General features: G+C 41.7%; 2 protein-coding genes across 3 annotated transcripts; both read right to left on the bottom strand.

Annotated features, from left to right (window-relative positions):
- Positions 1–7,586: 7,586 nt before the first annotated feature.
- LOC116223244 lies at positions 7,587–13,881 on the bottom strand. Its single transcript, XM_031579286.1, has 4 exons — positions 13,718–13,881; positions 13,450–13,577; positions 10,650–13,322; positions 7,587–7,718 (listed from the first exon to the last, which is right to left on the bottom strand). Exons 3-4 carry the CDS (start codon positions 12,978–12,980, stop codon positions 7,587–7,589), a joined length of 2,463 nt encoding a protein of 820 aa, XP_031435146.1. The 5' UTR covers positions 12,981–13,322; positions 13,450–13,577; positions 13,718–13,881.
- Positions 13,882–13,897: 16 nt separating this feature from the next.
- LOC116223302 lies at positions 13,898–17,123 on the bottom strand. Of its 2 annotated transcripts, XM_031579439.1 has the most exons (9): positions 16,958–17,123; positions 16,329–16,370; positions 15,575–15,667; positions 15,263–15,412; positions 14,995–15,137; positions 14,724–14,860; positions 14,497–14,590; positions 14,285–14,396; positions 13,898–14,203 (listed from the first exon to the last, which is right to left on the bottom strand). In XM_031579439.1, the coding sequence occupies exons 3-9, from the start codon at positions 15,654–15,656 to the stop codon at positions 13,974–13,976; spliced, it is 948 nt and encodes a 315-aa protein (XP_031435299.1). In that variant the 5' UTR covers positions 15,657–15,667; positions 16,329–16,370; positions 16,958–17,123; the 3' UTR covers positions 13,898–13,973. The 2 variants fall into 2 exon arrangements, with proteins under 2 accessions (XP_031435299.1, XP_031435298.1); XM_031579438.1 differs by lacking the exon at positions 16,958–17,123 and having other exon boundaries at positions 16,329–16,655.
- Between the last annotated feature and the right edge of the window lie 1,394 nt (positions 17,124–18,517).

Genomic DNA, 18,517 nt, shown 5'->3' with positions numbered 1-18,517 from the left:
CCGGGATTGAGAGAGGGAAAAGAACATGGTCTAATTCTTTCTTGGGAAGGCGCAGGGTATGAACTGTGGGGACAACATAAAACGTGAAATGAAACTAGCCCTGAGACTAACAAGCAAATAAATAACAAGAGTTTTTTTTGTCATTTGAATTTTACTAAAAACAAACCATAATTTGTGCAACTGTCAGACAGGTGCAGGTTTGCGGGGTCATGTGAAAAACATGTGCAAGTACAAGGCCCCGTAGCTTTCTGGGGGAGGGGGGTGGGGGTCTGTGGAGTCGGCTCAGGGGCAACGGGCTCGCCGGAGGTATGGGCTGCCCCTGAAGTTGTCGGCGAGAGGCCCTCTGAACCTGACTGTTTGGAAACTGGATGTGGTGTAATCAGAGCAGCACTCAGTGGGGCTAATCCGCCGTAATTCTCCAACACGCAACCCTGCCAACAGCAGGTTAAACTGAGAGAGAGAGAGAGAGAGAAAGAGAGAGAGAGAGAGAGAGAGAAAGAGAGAAAGAGAGAGAGAGACCACACCGCTGCCATTCTGCCTGACTGCTTCTTCCCTGAGACCTGAAGCAAGGCCACCTGTCCATGTTGTTTCTATGAACTTCTACATACTATGACATTGCACTGCATTTTGTATTCCAATTAACCTCTTTTACCTTCTGCTATCTTATTCTTTGTAATCCGAATGTGCCCCGTGTCAAATTTAAACTTCAGAGGAACGAAATAGATTCTGAAGGATATCCTTGACATGAAAGATGTCCTTGGTCCATTCCAAAAGTTGAGGCCCGTATAATTAAAGAGTGAAACCCATTCTCCCAGTGGCACATCGATCCATTCTCTTTAAAGAAAGCACTGCACTGATATGGTGGTGCTGGTGCTGATTCAAAGTGGGTCTCGTAATAACATTCCCACCCTGATGTGTGGCGATACAGTACCCAGCACTGCAGGCTTCTCTCGCCGCAGAACATTAGGTACCTTCATTGTTAACCCAGTGAGTTTGGACGGGGCAGGAACCGAGGGACTTTTATTCCAGAACTGTTGGTACCTTCTATGTTAATCAAGTGAGTTTGGATGAGCAGGAACAAGAAGGACTTTCATCCTAGGAAGTTGGTGTCACTGGTCCAGATCTGGCTGTGATTTGGCATGGATCTGGCTCGCGATAGTATTGTGACATAGAGGAGATTGACGCCAAGATGAGCAGCATACCAGGTTATCACTGTGAGGTTTTGCATGATTTTAGGGCTAGTTACACAGTCCTTTGTGGGTGCCTGTGACGTTTGTTGTGTGGTGGGGATATGGGTTTTTTGTTATTCATTGCTAAATACATGTGGCTGTGACAACGTGTTGTGTGTGAGTGTGTGTTCGTCATACATCTGCTCAGGGATGTGTGTGTGTGTATGTGTACGTGTACACACACACACATACACACACGGACGCACACACGCACGCACGCACACACGCACACACACAACTATAACCGAAGCAGAACAGGGTTCGGACTGCTATCTCTGAATAGGATATGTGTTGCAATTTTACAAAATATTATTTTCACCCGCTTGCCTCTTGTCCACTCACTCACTTTCTCTCTCTCTCAAACAAACACACACACACACACACACACACACACACACACACACATAGGCACACATACTCACGCTGCAAATGAGTTTATGACTATTGGAATTATCTCTTTAGGCTGTTCTCTGTCGAGCGAGGCATCCTCTTCCTTTCCTTCTTCATCCTCGTCTTCATCAACATCACCAGGCCCTGCTGTGTTTTTATCTCAGACCTCTCATTTTCACTCTCCACTCCAGTCCCTGAAAATTAACACTGTTACACACAAGCACAACACCACACTTCAGACTACAGAGAGAGAGAGAGTGATAGGGATTGAGAGAGAAAGAGAGGGAGTGGAAGAGAAAGAGAGAGGGAGAGAGAGATAGACAAGACGAGCGAGAGGTGGAGGGGTGAAGGCAGGTCAGGGGCTATTGGTCTGAACCCTTCGCTACACACAGTCTACCGGCCATGAAAATTCAGTGCTATGAAAAGGCGTTGCGGTGTGACCGCTGGGTTTCGTGTGGCGGTCTGTGGGCGAAGCCCTTGTCAAGTGGGGTGGCTTATTTCCCTCAGCATCGGAGCCGGAGCCAGAGCTTTCAAGTGCTCCGCTTTCAGCGCAGGCCTTTTTCTTTTTCTCTCTCTTCTTCCCTCGCCGCTTAGAAGTGGCTAAGAGCTTAACAACCGCCACTGACTTTCACGCTGGGGAAAAAATGACATGGATGGGCCCTGCCTGCTGAAGACCGTCATCAACATCGAGAGGGACGTGATGGCAGAGACACAGGAGCGCTGTGATTCAGGGAGGGGGGAGGACATCAGTGGCCGCCAGGATGACCAATATCTTGGTGGAGACAGCATAAATGCTCTATAGAAATATGTACAATTCTGTTGAGGACCGTTTAAAATGCAACACAATCAAACACAACAGCACAATCAAACACAACTCGAGCGGAAAATTGAGGTGTGGTGTGAATGGCGTATTAATAGAGCCCGTGTAGAAGAGGAGAAATGTCCAGAATGTGTTTGAGAGAACAGATATGTCTCCACTTTGCATGGACGATAAACACAATGTGCTTCATTGCTACACTTAAGCTTGACTCTTTTTTCTTCTCCTCTCTTTTCTCCTGTCTTCTCCCCTCTCCTCTCCTCTCTTTTCCTCTTCTCTTCTCCCCTGTCCTCGCATCTTTTCTCCTCTCATCTTGTTTTCTCCTCTATCCTCTTCTCCTCTCTCCTCTCCTCTCTTTTCCTCTTCTCTTCTTCCCTGTCCTCGCATCTTTTCTCCTCTCATCTTGTTTTCTCTTCTATCCTCTTCTCTTGTCTCTTCTCTATCCTTTTCTCTTACATTCAAAGTACATTCACAACTTTATCAAGGTAGCCAAACCCTCCTAAACTCATCCCATGGTGCAATGTTGTCATGGTAGCCAAACCCTCCAAAACCCATCCCATGGTGCAACGTTGTCATGGTAGCCAAACCCTCCAAAACCCATCCCATGGTGCAATCCTACATTGTGGTTCTCAGTTGTTTACATTTATTTAAAATATTTAAACGGTTTTGGGTTTTCACTTTTTTGAAACTTTGAAACATGAGCTATTAAACATTTCCAGACGCTGATGAAAAGCACAAACTCTTTTGATTGCACTTGTGTCTTTGTGTTTGTGTGCAGACAAATACGACATGTGCAGTAGTTCTTTGTATGCTTGTCGCAGAGGCTAAAATCTGTGATGGGAGCGGCTGCCCAACCCCCCACCCCCTGTGCTTTGGCCCACTTTAGCTGTGTGTCAGCAGCACATCCCCAAAGCCTGACTTAAAGGAAGATCCTACAGACTGCAATCGGCTTCAGATCTACTACAATTAATCCGTCTGTCTGCTCCAGTTCACACAGGTGCCCTGTACACACACACACACACACACACACACACACACACACACACACACACACACACACACACACACACACAGACACACACACAGACACACTCACATGCACACACACAAATACATACATACACACACACACGCACACACACACACACACACACACACACACACACACACACACACACACACACACACACACACACACACACACACACACACACACACACACACACACACACACACACACTCACATGCACACACACACATACACAAATACATACATAAACATACACACATGCACGCACACTCACATTCACACACACACACACACAAATACATACATACATGCACACACACTCACATTCACACACACACATACATACATGCACACACGAACACACACACACACACATACATACATATATACATACATACATACTGTACATACATACATATGCACACACACACGCAAACTCACAATTACACACACACACACACATACATACATACATACATGCACACACACGTAGGCACACACACTCCCATGCACACACACAGTGCATTTCACCATGCCCGAGGGCACAGGTTTGTTCAACATGCCGTTTCAGTAGCCATTACTATAGCTTTGCTGAGCTTCACAATCTGAATTAACAGGTGTAGGAGTTGAATAACAATTTCATGTTTCGCAATACTTAAATGAAATGTTTCATATCATTGTCTTATTAACCAATTGTACCTTATGCAGATGTAGATTGGTACAGAGGAACATGAGTTTTTTTCCTCCAACACGGATCTGAAAGATTTTGTTTGTTTGTTTGTTTGTTTGTTTTTACTTGATTCCATCTATGCAAAACTGTATGCGCCTATGAGAATGGCCTGAGAAGCATCTATGGGGGAGAGCCAGAGGAAGAGGATCCTCTTTATGTTCACTCTGAGCCACTGCTGAGTGCTCACACTGGCACCTATCTGACTCCTGAGTGTCTGGCGTCATCTAGTGGCCACTTTAATGTAGTACATCTAAGGATTTGACGGAATCCTAACATATGTTATTACACTCCCTTATGAGCTTATGAACACATGCTCTAAGACTAGAGTTTAAAATGGGCCATTTACATTAGAACTGCACAGGCTTGTGTGTGTTTGTGTGTGTGTTTGAGGGAAGAGAACAGTATAAGTTTATCATTCTGTCATAGTACACTCATATAGCTGTTTTAGTGGAAGGGAAAGGGGGTCAGTACATGAATGTCACCATCATACTGAGGGATTGGGTCAGTTTTCTACTGAGGGCCTCCGAACATTACCTAGTGGGATTATACACAGCAAACTAATAGATACGTTGTTTTGCCCTCAATGGTGGTGTCAATCTGTAAAATTTGCCTGACCTTTATGTCAGTGCTTTTGTTTTTTAGTATGTTTGCAACCATGGGTACTTTAGCTTAGATACTGAGCTACTTAGCTAAGCTACTGAGTCATATTTATCCCCTTATGTATGAGTATTACATCACTAATGTATAATGCATTATGCTAAAGGAGCTAGCGCTAAGCTGAGATGTGAGTGTGAACCCCTCTGCACCTCCAGTACCAGTGCAAGAGTGGTGAAAGCAGGAGATGGGTTGAATGGACCCATAATGATTTCAGTTTAATATCTGAGTTTAATAAACAGCAGCTCTAGCTCTTATTTCTGGACGACATGATAATGAGGTCTAGTCCCTTATTTTGAACGGGTTAGTATATACCTGTAATGTTACGTAGGATGTCTTCAGGTGGCATGAAAGCCATGGCAAATATGAATGCCAGTGTGATGTAACAAATATATTTAAATTAGTAATTTAAAGATGTATTTTATTTTGAAATAGACAGAGATACAAAGATACAGCCTGACAAAGCATATTTCATTACTAGTGTTTTCAGTTCCACACTGACATACTAACAGGTAAAGGTATATTAACATGTAACAAAACAGAATTCACTTAATGTCACACTAAAAGTCTTGCCCAGACCCACCCAGTGACCATGTAGGAAACAAGGAGAGGAGTGTGTTCCATTCTGTCTGTGTTTCTCACTCCACACCCAACAAAACTTCTACATCAGTCTACTGCTTCCCTCACATGGGGAAGAGCAGGTGGCCAGAGAAGTTGTTGTGGTGGTTATAGCTGTCATAGACCTGTGCATTGGGCCACAGCTTCACACCCCATCTCCTACCTCCAGCAGCAGAGAAGCTCCATTGGAGGAGCTATAACTGTAGCTTGGCTGGTGACTGTAAGCAATGACAACATGTTCTTCATTCCTATGGAGAGAGACTCCTGTACGTGTAGATGCATGACCATGTCCATACACAAAAACAGAAAAGTGGTAGACACCCCTGACTGGAGCCGTGAAGAAACCTACAGTAAAAGGAAAATAGAAAAATAATTATACAAAATATCAATGATGTCAGCATGACAGTAGTATGATTCCTACAGTTCAGTTTGAATCTGGGCTGTATCTTTACAGTCATACCTGTATTGGGGTTGTAGGCATTTCCAGTGTTGGTGATGACATGTCTGTAGACCAGTGTGGTTGGCTTAGTAAAGGGACCAAACGTTTCAACACCTGATGTTACCAGTGAGGCAGAGGAAGACACCCTCCTCTCCTCTCCTCTCTCTCCCGCCTCAGCTCCTCATCCTGGCTCCCTGTGAGGTTCAGACTACCTTCTACAGCTTTCAAAGCTGCTGCTTGTTCCTCCTGTTTCTCCTACAGCTCCTTAATAACAGCTCTCTGCTCCTCCACTGTCCTCTCACTGGCTCTCAGTCTGGTCTCCATGGTCTCTGGTGAGGTCTGGGGTGTGTTGCTTTTTAATGATCTACGGTTCCTAATATTATACACCATGAACCAGAACGTGAAAAAGTCCCAAGCATGGAAACTACACACCACACCCACGAATTACAACCGTAACAGGGAAACAGCTTTAGTGGGGAACTTCCCTGAACCATATCCAACCCTTCTACAGTCAGAGGCAGCCCATAGGTCTGTGAGGTTCTAGAGGGGGGATGTTTAGGATTAACCTCATACATGTAATTTCACTCCATAAAGCCTTTCAGCATTAAAACATTCACTGACCCACTTTATTAAACTGCATGATGGTCTCTCTTAGTCTTATCTGCAGCCAGAGATCAGCTAACGAGCTCCCACACAGCGATAACATACCATGGCCATGTTTTATGATTCATCAGAACCACAGTCTGGAAGTCAAAGGTTTAATATTTAACTGAATATGAGACCAGGACATGTAGAACTTTAATTCACAAAAGCAAAACCTTAGGACGTAAGGACTTGTGCATTCATTTTGTGTTGTCCAAAGCTAAAGGCATATGTGTGTTGTCCACATGTAAAAGACCAGGATGTTTGTGAGCATTCTCTCTGTTTCTCTCTCTCAAAGTTCAAAGTACTTTATTTGTCATTGTCGCAAAAACAACGAGACAGACGAGGCAGCATCAGACAGCTAAAAACTTAAGTTGCTGTGGACATTAACTGCCACAGCTAAATAATAATAAATAACAATTCATAAATAGATAAATAAATATCCCTGAGTACATTGAGGTGCATCACTTTTGCATATCCTCCAGTGCCATTTTTTCAGACTTATTAGTTATACAATTGGTACCATTTGAACTTTGTTTAGTTTATATTTCCTCCTGACATGAGATATCACCCCTGTGTCTTGGGCCTGTAATGGGATGTGCCAGTTAGGGGTGGGTTCAGCTACATGGTAAAAGGGTTACCATGGTAAAAGGGTTACCATGGTAGGAGGCTTCCTTGGGTGAGAAGGAGGCTTTGTCTGTGCTCTTCTCCAGCTTCCTCAGGTAAGGCCTGTCCCATGGTATTGTAGTGACTGTGCACATTCGGCGGCTTTGTAAATATATATAATATATATTGACCCCTGTTCTCATTGCCTCTCACCAAGGCCCCTCATATTCTCCCTCATCTGCATGTTGTTGTTTGTCCAGCACTGTTTTCAGAGCCTCTTTCTCCACTGGCTTCTCAGGCTCACTGATATTACCTACAGTATAAGCCTTGTCTTTTGCCCCCTTCCCTCCGAGCTAGCCGAGCAGCCTCTTCCTCCTTTCCTCCTCTAGCTGGTCTCTCTCTGCTGGGGTTAGATCACCGCACCTCCCAGGCTACAACCGCTGCTCAGGGTCCGCTGTCCATCCCTGGGCAGTCTTGGCTGGTATTTCTGCCATTCCAGTCTCGGACGAGACATGGGCCTTGCCCTGAGCGGAGGCTCTGGAGAATGGGCTGGCATTGCCCATCTCCACAGGATCCAACACAACTGTTGGACAAGCATCCCCATTAACGTAGCCCTATCTTTGCGGCCTCCCTCCGGGTAAACCAACCAACCAAGTGACCTCCTCCTCTCCTCTTCCAGCTGGTCTCTTTCAGCTGGGGTTAGATCCTCATACCTCCCAGGCTGCGATGTCTGCTGCGCACTCTGGGTTGATACTAATGCCAGTCCAGTCTCGGACGAGGCACTGGCCTTGCGCCAGCATTGGCCACATCCACACAGTCCAACCTAATAGCTGGACTAGCATTTGCGCTAGCGTGAGCCGTCTCCACGGACAAGATCAGTCAATAAATATTGTTGGTTTTGACTGTTGCCCCCTACTTTATGTTGTTACTGGACATATCATGTGTCCTGTTAAGCTATTTTATATCATACAACATTTGAACAATATGAATAATGAATAACTGGGATAATTTCTGGTGGAGCCACATCATTTTTGCTTATGAAGGCTCCTGGATGCAACTTTCTTCCATAGCTTTCCACCTGTAACTAGAGCTACTCTATGTAGCTAGAAGGGAAATATTTATGTTGTGTGCTGCCATCTAGTGGACAAAAAGGTATTGCTGAATGAGTTAATAAGCTAACACCAAATTGAAATTTGTCTTGCTTAATGTACCTACTGAATGGGTCGCCTTAATCATTATCAAAAAAATTGTCCCTCCTAAGAATTTTTTCAGGAGCCGCCACTGCCCATAGGTCATGGTTAGAACACTTTGAGTAGACTATAAATAGGAGTTCGCTTGTTTCCGACAAGCTGGCGATTATATTTCCTTGTATGTGTAAACTTACTTGGCCAATAAACACGATTCTGATTCTCTGATTCTGATGTAGACCGCAGAGAAACATGGCTCTATGTTTAATCTCAAGATCAACTTTGAGCACGTTTGTGTGTCCACCTGTTTATATAATTTTTACGTCATACACAATAGAGCGATGTCAAGAAGTCATGAAAGTATGAATGCGGTCAAAATATACTACGCCTTTAAAATGTCGCTCTTTGTTGGCGCATTTCCACTCTGGGGTAAAACTCCAGCTTCTGGGGCAAAACTTTGGACTTGTTTCCATTCCGGCCTCCGTTCGGTCCTGGCGTGGGGTAGGGTTGATTCAGGGCCGAACTAGGGACTTATGGAATCTAATAAAACTAGTTTAGGTTTCTTAGCAAGGTAAATTACCTGGCTTATTTTGTGAAGAAAAATTGTGCATATATCAAAACCTCACAAAAGAATCAAGGACACCGTTTCTAACGATTTCATGACATTTCTTGAAATAAAAATATATTTTTTAATTTCTACCTATACTCATACGACCACTGGACTGTTTATAAGTGTGTAGCATTTCTCTCTCTAAGAGAACTGACAACATTAGCTGTACAAACAGTGGACCCCACAGGCCAAGTTGAAGAGATAACATTCATGATTATCTTTTTAGTACTTATCGCCATGTGTTCACCTGCATTTTCCCAAAACAGCCACCAGGATACGTCAACACCACAGCACACGTTTTATCCGCAGACTTAAGTCACATTGGCCTCGTAGCAACAATATGATTCAAATCATATTTCTTTGAACTTGCCTAAATTGGTTAGATATTAAATGTGTGAGAGAGGTTTGCATACAGTGAAATCCTGTACACAGTAAAAATAGAAGTGTTAATTTAACTCCTATAGAGTTGAATTTAACTCTGCTTCAGATAACATTTGGTCCCGCTCTAAACTAGTGTTAAATTAACTCTTTGGCCAGTGTCAGATTTTCAGAGTTAAATGAACACATTTTTGTGTTAAAATTTACAATGAAATGTGTAAAAATATTTAACACTATAGGTTAGTCACACTGTTCAGAGTAATATGATGGCACTGTACAGAGTTAATTTAACTCTGGATTTTAGTTTAAAAATGCCACTTAAATGTGTAATAATATTTCTCTACAGTGTTACTTATATATCTAGATAATATGATGCTGCTGAATAACTGTACTCAAATCAACTGTAATCAAATGAAAAACACAAAATACAAGATGACAATACCAACATTTATTTTAGAGTTCTTAATCATTTTTATTCCAACATTATGAACTCATTGCCCATACTGTAGCGAAGGGAGAGCGTAGTCACCCCACCTGGACTTGAACCCGGGTCTACAGGGTGCCAAACATACACTCTGACCGCAACGGCAAAGAGCCAGGCTCGATGGCATGGCAGTCAGAGCACATACTCATGTGTAGTGACGGCATATCGTCACACTGCCCTCACCTTCGGGAGGCGCACCCTTGCATTCCTCGCGCATCTACCGTACTTCTCCCATCCAGAATGCCCCACACACGAGTGCTTCACCCAAGGGGTCTCTCACACAGGGGTCAACATACCTGGGGGTCCTTCATACAGTTTTACAGGCACGCCTCCGATGACCTCGCGGCTGTGTGAGGGACCCCCAGGTAGGTTGACCCCTGTGTGACGGACCGAATAGATGGGTGAACCACTTGTGTGTGGGGCGCTTTGGATGGAAGAAGTACAGTTGGTGGATGCACAAGGAATGCCTGTGTGCGTGAAGCGCAAGGGTGCGCTTACCGAAGGTGAGGGCAGTGTGACGATGTGATCGTCACTACAGATGAGTTTGTGCTCTGACTGCCATACCAATGAGCCTGGCTCTTTGGCGTTGCGGTCAGAGTGCATGTCTGGCAACCTGTAGACCCCGGTCCAAGTCCGGGTGGGGTGACCATGCTCTCCCGTGCGACACATACATACCTTAACTATAATTACAATGATATGATATGACAATGATTTATGAAACACCTCACCAAAGAAAGCAATATGGGACAATAAACATAGCTTTGTCATTCAATCCATAAGACATTTGTATATCCAAAGGCCTAGGATAAATCAAGTTGTCGGCATGAAAAACAACAAAATCTTGCTTTGACCTTGCCACTTCATATGCATGGAAATGTTCTTGAAAAGCTACTGTAAATAAAGGCAAAGTGAGCAACAACAGTTTTTCATTTATAATCAGAACAGACTCAATCTGGTAAAACAGAGGAATTTCACATTCAACTTTGCCACAAATAACCATGAGTGGGCGGTAAAAAAACCCAGTCTGTTTAGCCCAGTTCACTTTCATAACCTGAATGCAACTAGGTACTTGCATTGCATGAACAATCGCAGAACCCCCTTTTACCATATTTAAAGACACCATTTTTCCTGGACCAATGTCTAATCGTGTGAAAGTTGCTGAAGATCGCCAACTATATGCCATATGATTCTGATGTTTTTTTGCCAGTGTTTTAGTAATATTTTTGAATGACTTGAGCTGTTTTTTGAAATAATTATGCTTTCCTTCATACCGCATGCACCAACTATGAAGTACAGGTCCAATTTTCTGGATGCAGCGGGGATAATGGATAAGAAAATGGTGCTTTGGTAAAAGTCTTTTCTGGGGATACAACTTCTTAAACAGTTTGTGGTGTTCAACAATCAAATGTTTTAAATATACACATAAACCTTGAGAAAGCAAGGGAGAGAATACAATGTTTACTATCTGAAGTAATAAAAGAAGCAGGGCCCAGTGTTGATCAGTAGAAGTGACCAAATCTCCAAAGATAAGAGGAACATTCCTCAGTAAGCACCACGACTGAATTGCATTCAGTCCCAGATCATTAGACCCTTCTTTTAAATTGACTGCCACTGGTCTATTGTTTCTCTCCATGAATCCATAATCAAAACTTTGTATTCTTGAATTAAGTTCCTCTAATGTAACATGTTTTTCTTTTAAATACACAAACAGACACTTCAATTCGTACTGGGCCACCCCTTCTAACAAATCATGCATCACATCAACTGAGAAGTTCTCAGTTGTGTGAAAATACTTCAGTGAATTTAGTAAGCATGTTCTCTTCACACCAAAAACGTAAGGAAGAGATGGATTGCAAGCTATTTCTTGACAGTGAGCAGTGTGCATGTCCTTGGTGCGTAACACTATTTTGGAGGAATCTTCAGAGAATTCCGTTTGAAAGTCATCTTTTTCAGCTAAACAAAACCTGCAGCAGTACCTTGCACTGAAAGACTCCACCAGACCAAACAAGCCATGTAAACCCAAATTATCACCAGTAACCTGTACCACACTGCCACGTACACGACCACTGTATAATGGAATGTCAATACCATCACTTTCCAACACTTTAATGTCTCGAACAACGGGAGCAAGAATTTCAATAAAACCATACCGTTTGAGGTCTTGTGCATGAAATAAGGCACACAGATGTATGTTAGACAAAAAAGAATTCCATTTTGGAGAAAAGTTTCTTAAAGTAAAATATATTGCACCCAATTTATGAATACCTTTCTTGGAACCCAGCGGGTTTGCAACCTCAAAGTCATCATAGAACATTTGGATCTGTACAGCGTGTTTTTCAGTTGAAAACAGAGGGTGACTCTTAAAGAAAGATCCATCACAAATATCTCTGAGTCTTGAATTGTCAGTAGCTGGCCTTTTCAACATTTCTGCAGCATACTGACTTTTAAATATTGACTGCAATGTAGATAAAATTGGAATATACATAAATGTATCTTGAACTACTACCTGATCATATGTTCCAGTCTTTTTATTTCGCCTTGTATCAAATCTCGAGCCAACTACACATTCAACTGGTTCTACAGTTTCCCATTTGCTTGTAAAAAAATTTGATCTTTTGTATTCCGAATTTAGAATTGTGAAAGGGTTCTCTAACTCTTGAAAACATGCCACAACTTTCTTGCACATTTCAGTTTCTCTTTCATCACTAAATACAGTCTTAATGACTGTTTCTTTTGCATGCTGATGGATATCTTGAACTAGCTCTTCCATGGAAATCACTACAGAATTCACTGTACTTTGCCCTACACCTGCTGCCTTTAGATCAGAAATTACAGCTGCACAACTATTTACAAGGTCTGGCGAAGGTAACTCAGATTCAGTCTCTGACTCGTATTCAGCTAAAACTTCAACATGAGTGGCATTACTTGTGTTTAGCATGCTTGAGGGATGTGAAAAATCATCTTCAACAGACTCAAAAGAACTGCTTACATGCCACTTGTTAAGATGTTTTCTAAAACCAGAGAAGCTACCAAAAGAATGTGAGCATCCCACTTGGCCACATTTAAGATAAAGAGTCCTGCCTGCACAAAGACCATGAATGACCTTGAGGTGCTTAACAAGGCCGTTTGGACTTCCATGGTCACTTTTGCAAAGAAAACACCTCATGGTTCGATCTGAAAAGTTATTCACTCAATGCAACATTCTTGCTCGCAACTCTGCAATCCTGGGAGTTTCCTTTGTTTCGCCAATGTCAATATTGTAGATGGTCGTTTGCACAAAAGTGAAAAAGCTGCTCAGGGAAGAACTGTATGACGTACCAAAGACGTAATGGGCTTTAATGAGTTCATCAAAGGCTCCCACTGACCCCGTTGCCTTGCATGGAAGTGCGTGCTTGTCGATCACAATGAAGTATGAGTGAATGCTGCTTCTGGTGGATCCCTGCGCAAGAAGATAGGGCTGACTGCTTTGGGTGATGTTGTCCAGATGTTGTTGCACGCTGGTTCCAGCCTAAAACAAAAGACATTCAACAAAAGCATTTGGTGATTAACAAAAGACATCAGATCAGATCAGATCACCTCAAGCTGTAAATTAGATTAATGTGATGGAAAGTATTTTCAAAAACTGTTTCGTATACCTTTTGAAATCTGATGAGGTGATCTACAGCTTGAGATGCAGATATCTTTCCTGGCCTTTTTCGACCTTGCGCAGATGGTGGTAGCAGATGTAGCAGCAGCAAAATCGCAGACATGTCACTATCCCACCCTACAGATCAGTATATCAACATTAGGTCAATATTATGCCACAATTATGTTAAATTGACAACTGGCACCATAACCAAAATGTACAGTATATTGTCCACTTACAAAAGCAACGATACCAAGTGAAAACAGTTCTATTCATACCATTCTCAACTTCAGCGGTTGACTCAGCATTGCGCATTAAATCCAAGAGCTCTGTGGTAGGCACCAGTCCATGGCTTTCTTTTATGACTCTTGCTCTGAAAGTGGTTGGCCACCTCTCCAAAAATTTGTTGGCTGTGGCCTCACCAAACAGGAGTCTGAAATCTTGTTCTATATGCAATACAACATACATAGAGAGCAATGATGAGTGATACCAGATACTGCATTGATGATTTTGATGATTCAGTGAATTTAGACATCATACCAGTCCTGGTGTGTCCAGAAACCGTGGAAAGACCAAGAAGACATCTGCTGCTTTGCTTTCATCATTGACCATTGCTTGGCGATAAATGAAGGTCGTTTTCATCTTCTCACGGATAGTGTCTTCATCAGCAGAGTGTCTCAAAACTGCAATTGCTGCTTCCACATCATCATCAGATTGCACTTTGTCACTTATGAAGGGTTGTCGACCATGGCTTGGCCCACCAACTTAAGACAAAACACAAATTTGTAGACTCCTATCTCCATACTTCACAACTCAATTTCATTAGTAACAGATAATGAACTTACCTTTGGGAGATCTGCTAACTGAGCCACCTCTTTCCTCTGAACTTTTTCTTTGAATGGTCTTCAATCGCCATGCAAGGTATCCAGATCCACTCTCTGGATCGTAGTAATGTTCCTATGTAATTATAAATATATCCAAAAGGGAATGCTATCAGCAATTCAAACAGTGAATATATGCATAATGTTGTAATGATGCAATATTGTGATATACTTACATATCCATGTTGTGAAAATGGGTCTTCCAGATAGGGAAACAAAGCAACTATCCCCTGTGCATACATCACTCTGACATTTTTGGGGGGCGATGTCCTAGTACAAGAATCACATTATGACCGTCACGCTCAATTGACAATTAGACAACACAAATCACATAAATATCAATTGTCTATATAGCCGGTCAATACTATTAATGTTTTTTGATAGCCTAATATTTGATGCTTACCCATGTGTTTCTGTCATCTCAGCAGCAAGTATGTTAATCATCTGTCTTCTAGTGGCATCTGTCAAAGATTTGGTTTTTCCATACTCTTGCATGATGTGTTCACCACCAGGCCTTGATGTTAGGATTTTTCCAATCAACTTCAAGTGAAATAAAATGTGCTTTCAGTAATTTTGAAACCATGTGTAAAGCTGAAACACAATTCTCTCAAGATCATCCCTTATCATATGGAACATTATTCAGATTAGACAGCATAACAATTTCCACTACCTACCGCTTTTGCTTCATAGTTCATACGACATGGCTTTTTGGGTTGACTTGCTCCAACAGGAGATGCTTCTTCATCGTCACACATCGAGAAGTTTAGAATGACAGTGTCCTCAGATGTTACGGAGCATGGTGATGATTGCGAGGCACCTGTGCATTATGGAAATTATACAAAATAGAAACATGTTACATGGAGCTGTTATATTTAATGAGATATAGTCTCACATCAGCCTTTACGCTAAAGTAACATGTCTGTGAATGGTCTCAAAGATTACCAAGTCCTTCACTGCCCAACATGATTCGAAAGGCTCCAGGTGATTCCTTCACTATCTCTTCAAAAACCTCAGAGTCAACCTCTGTATCAGACTGGTCATAAACCTTCATATCTAGCTGCCTGCCTTCTGGTATGTTGAATTTCAGGCACACTGATGTGGGGAAAAAAAAGGAAATTTCAGAAATGATGGGTTCCAAAGTTTGAAATCCCATGCATGTCCTGGTCAGAACAATCTAGTTCTCAAAAGGAATGGTTAAATATGATGCATTGGGAGTACGACCCTTGTGATACTCTTTTAACCTAACATACTAACCTTCTTTCAAAAAAGTATCAAATGTCAGCTCAGACAGCTTAATGTATTTTTGCTCTCCCCCAAACTGAACTCGTAGCAGCATTCTGAATTTATCTATAAAAAAATAGTAATTCAGTTCAACAAAGACCTATATTTCTATACAAAGACATATTTCAAAAGACATATTTCAAAAGAAATGTTACTCGTTATAGATGGATTTCCCATTTAAAAAACAAATGCACGGGCAACCCTGGGGCAGGAAGCGGAATAGAACTCTTTATAGAACAACATTGAGCAGCACTCTGCGATCAAATATTACAAGAAGTTAACTGCACTAAAGGAAGTAGTGGTGGCTTAAGGATGTTAGCATTACTAAGGGTAAGCATCCATTGGCAAAAAAAAATGGTGCTTCACCCCAATTCGCCCTTCTGATCGCCTGAAGGCATAACTGACGCCGTTTTATTGATTTATTTTTGCAAAATAATGCTTTCCCCTATGAATGCTAAACATCCTCCAAGCACCTCTATTTCGATGAATGCAGTTAACGTCTTCTAATAGTTGAGTGGAGAGCACTGGTCAATGTTCCGTTTACAAGAATTACCAGATGCACACAGCCCTGGGGCATCTCGTTCTGTTTGTAAACGGGAAACCCATCTATTACTTGAAAGTTAACATGACCAGATAGGAAAAAGACCGAAAATGTATGCTGGTTGACGCAAACGTTATTCTTTGGTATTGCAAATAGGTGAAGTGACACGTTGTTCAATTATCTTACCCGTGGTAACGGCTCTTCCCAGATACTTCAAGTCACAGGTTTCTGTGGACAGCATAGCAAGGTTGATATAGTTAAGTCATGTCGGCTAAGAACAGCTAAACATGTTTATGCAGTAGTTGTGTTAGCTACCGACACCCAGCTAACGTTATTTCATGAATTTGTCATCATTAGTTAATGAAAAATACTGCAACATCCACCACAAAGAGAGAAAGTACATAATGCTAGCAGCTAGTTTGCTAACATGTCGCTGGCAGTTAGCGTCAAGGCTAACACAATTTGCCTTCATCCAAATGGATTGACAAACTGTGGTTAACATTACCTATTACCTGTACAAAATGGAATTCTAAGAAGAACATAACAAATTATACGGCCAGGTCATCTTAACTGAGAGAAAGAAACGTTAGTCTAAAAATGTACATATTGTAGTGCCCGAGTTGACAGCAAGCTCACCCCACGTTTAACCCGGTCTAACGGCTCACTCGAACGTTAACGCTGGAGTTGACAATACAATCTAGATAAGAAGGGTAAAAGTAGCCTAACTAATCTCATTCGATATCGATGCAACTCTTAAATAAGGCTTTGTTACGTTAAAAATACATTTTTGATGTCAACACAGGAATGTTACTTACCTAACAGTGTCTACCTCCAGTCAGAGAAGTTTCCAGTTTGGTGTTGGCTACAAAACTCTGGCAGTAGTGGCGGGTATTCATCACGCTCTAGAGTCAAAGTTTTCACTGGACGTAAACAGAATTTAACTCTCATCTTTAACTCTACTGTTTGGTCAAATTTACTCTTCACAATGATACAATTACACTATCTAGTTTTAAATAACTTAACTCTGGAATATTAACAACCCATTTTTTACTGTGTACCAGGTTTAAGTTGCATGCATGTGATATTTGTTATCAATCTTGTTTATACAAAATATAAAATGTAATAAAATAAATGCAAAATATCCTTATAATTATAATGAATTACATCACATCTCCCTCCTTAAGACTGATATTCCTATAACAGTTTAACTAGCATAACGACTGATACAATACAAATCAAAACATTGCATTTTTTGTACCAAGTAAACATTATTATTTTTCTTTTAAATGATTATCACTTCCTTGTTTTAATCTTACTAATATAGGTGAATTGACAGCATAACAATTTTTTTTAATTTAAACCAACTTAAGGCAACTTTAGAAAAACGGGAGGACATTTTTTTTAGATGTTTATGGGTTGCATTGAAGTTAAGAAAAACATGCAAACAGCTAGCAAATGTCTGGATACAGTCTCTGCACGTGAAACTGAAAGTCAGAACATGCACTGAAAATTAAACACTGACATTTAAATTACACACAGGAGCTGAGTGCAATGTATTGCCATACAAAGACTTAAAAAAAATATTCGACAAGAAGACACCACTGTTGAAGTCCAATTGCAAGCTTGTTACATACTCTGGCCACACGATGGAGCCAAATGGCAAGGCAATGTTCAAGTGCTACCACATGGATAAGGAATATCAGTTAGAATTCCAAGTTGCAGAGGGCAAGTCTCCAGCAATCATTGGCAGAGATGCATGCACGAAACGAGGGCTCATCAAAAGAGTGTTCAAAGTTGAAAATGAAGATGACATTCTAAGAGAATACTAACTACTTACTAAACGAGAGTGAGGTCATGCCGGGAAATATCAGACTGAGACTGAGGCTAACGTATCCACCGAGCGATAGCGAGCCAAAGCCGAATAATACAAATACTTATTCAATGGCCTAGGCCCTAGAATGTATTCCGGGACTACACCATATCCAACTCAACAGCGATGTCTTTCCAGTCATCCACGCAAGGTACCAGTAGCACTGAAAGACAGAGTCAGAGAAGAGTACTCTGTGAGTATTTGCTATTTAAGCTGTTTGTGTGATGTGCATAAATGAGGCTGTGTTTGTGTATTTGTAAAATAGTATGAATGAGCGTGTGTTAATTTGTATGATGTGTGGGTGTGTTTGTGTGATGTGTATGAATGAGTGTGTTTGTGTGATCCGTATGAATGAGGGTGAGTGTGTATGTGTGTGTTGTGTGCGTGTCTGTCTGTGCAGCATGAGCAAATATGAATGTCATCTAACTTTCTGCACTGGGGTAAAATCCTTCCAGAAATATATCCAATAGCTGGAGTGATTGGCCATAATTTTGGCTAACGGCAT

Source organism: Clupea harengus, chromosome 13 (assembly GCF_900700415.2).
Source record: "Clupea harengus chromosome 13, Ch_v2.0.2, whole genome shotgun sequence".
In the NCBI taxonomy this organism is placed as follows: Eukaryota; Metazoa; Chordata; class Actinopteri; order Clupeiformes; family Clupeidae; genus Clupea; species Clupea harengus.
The sequence above is the reverse complement of the archived record's forward strand: the minus strand, read 5'-3'. Positions and strand labels throughout refer to the sequence as shown.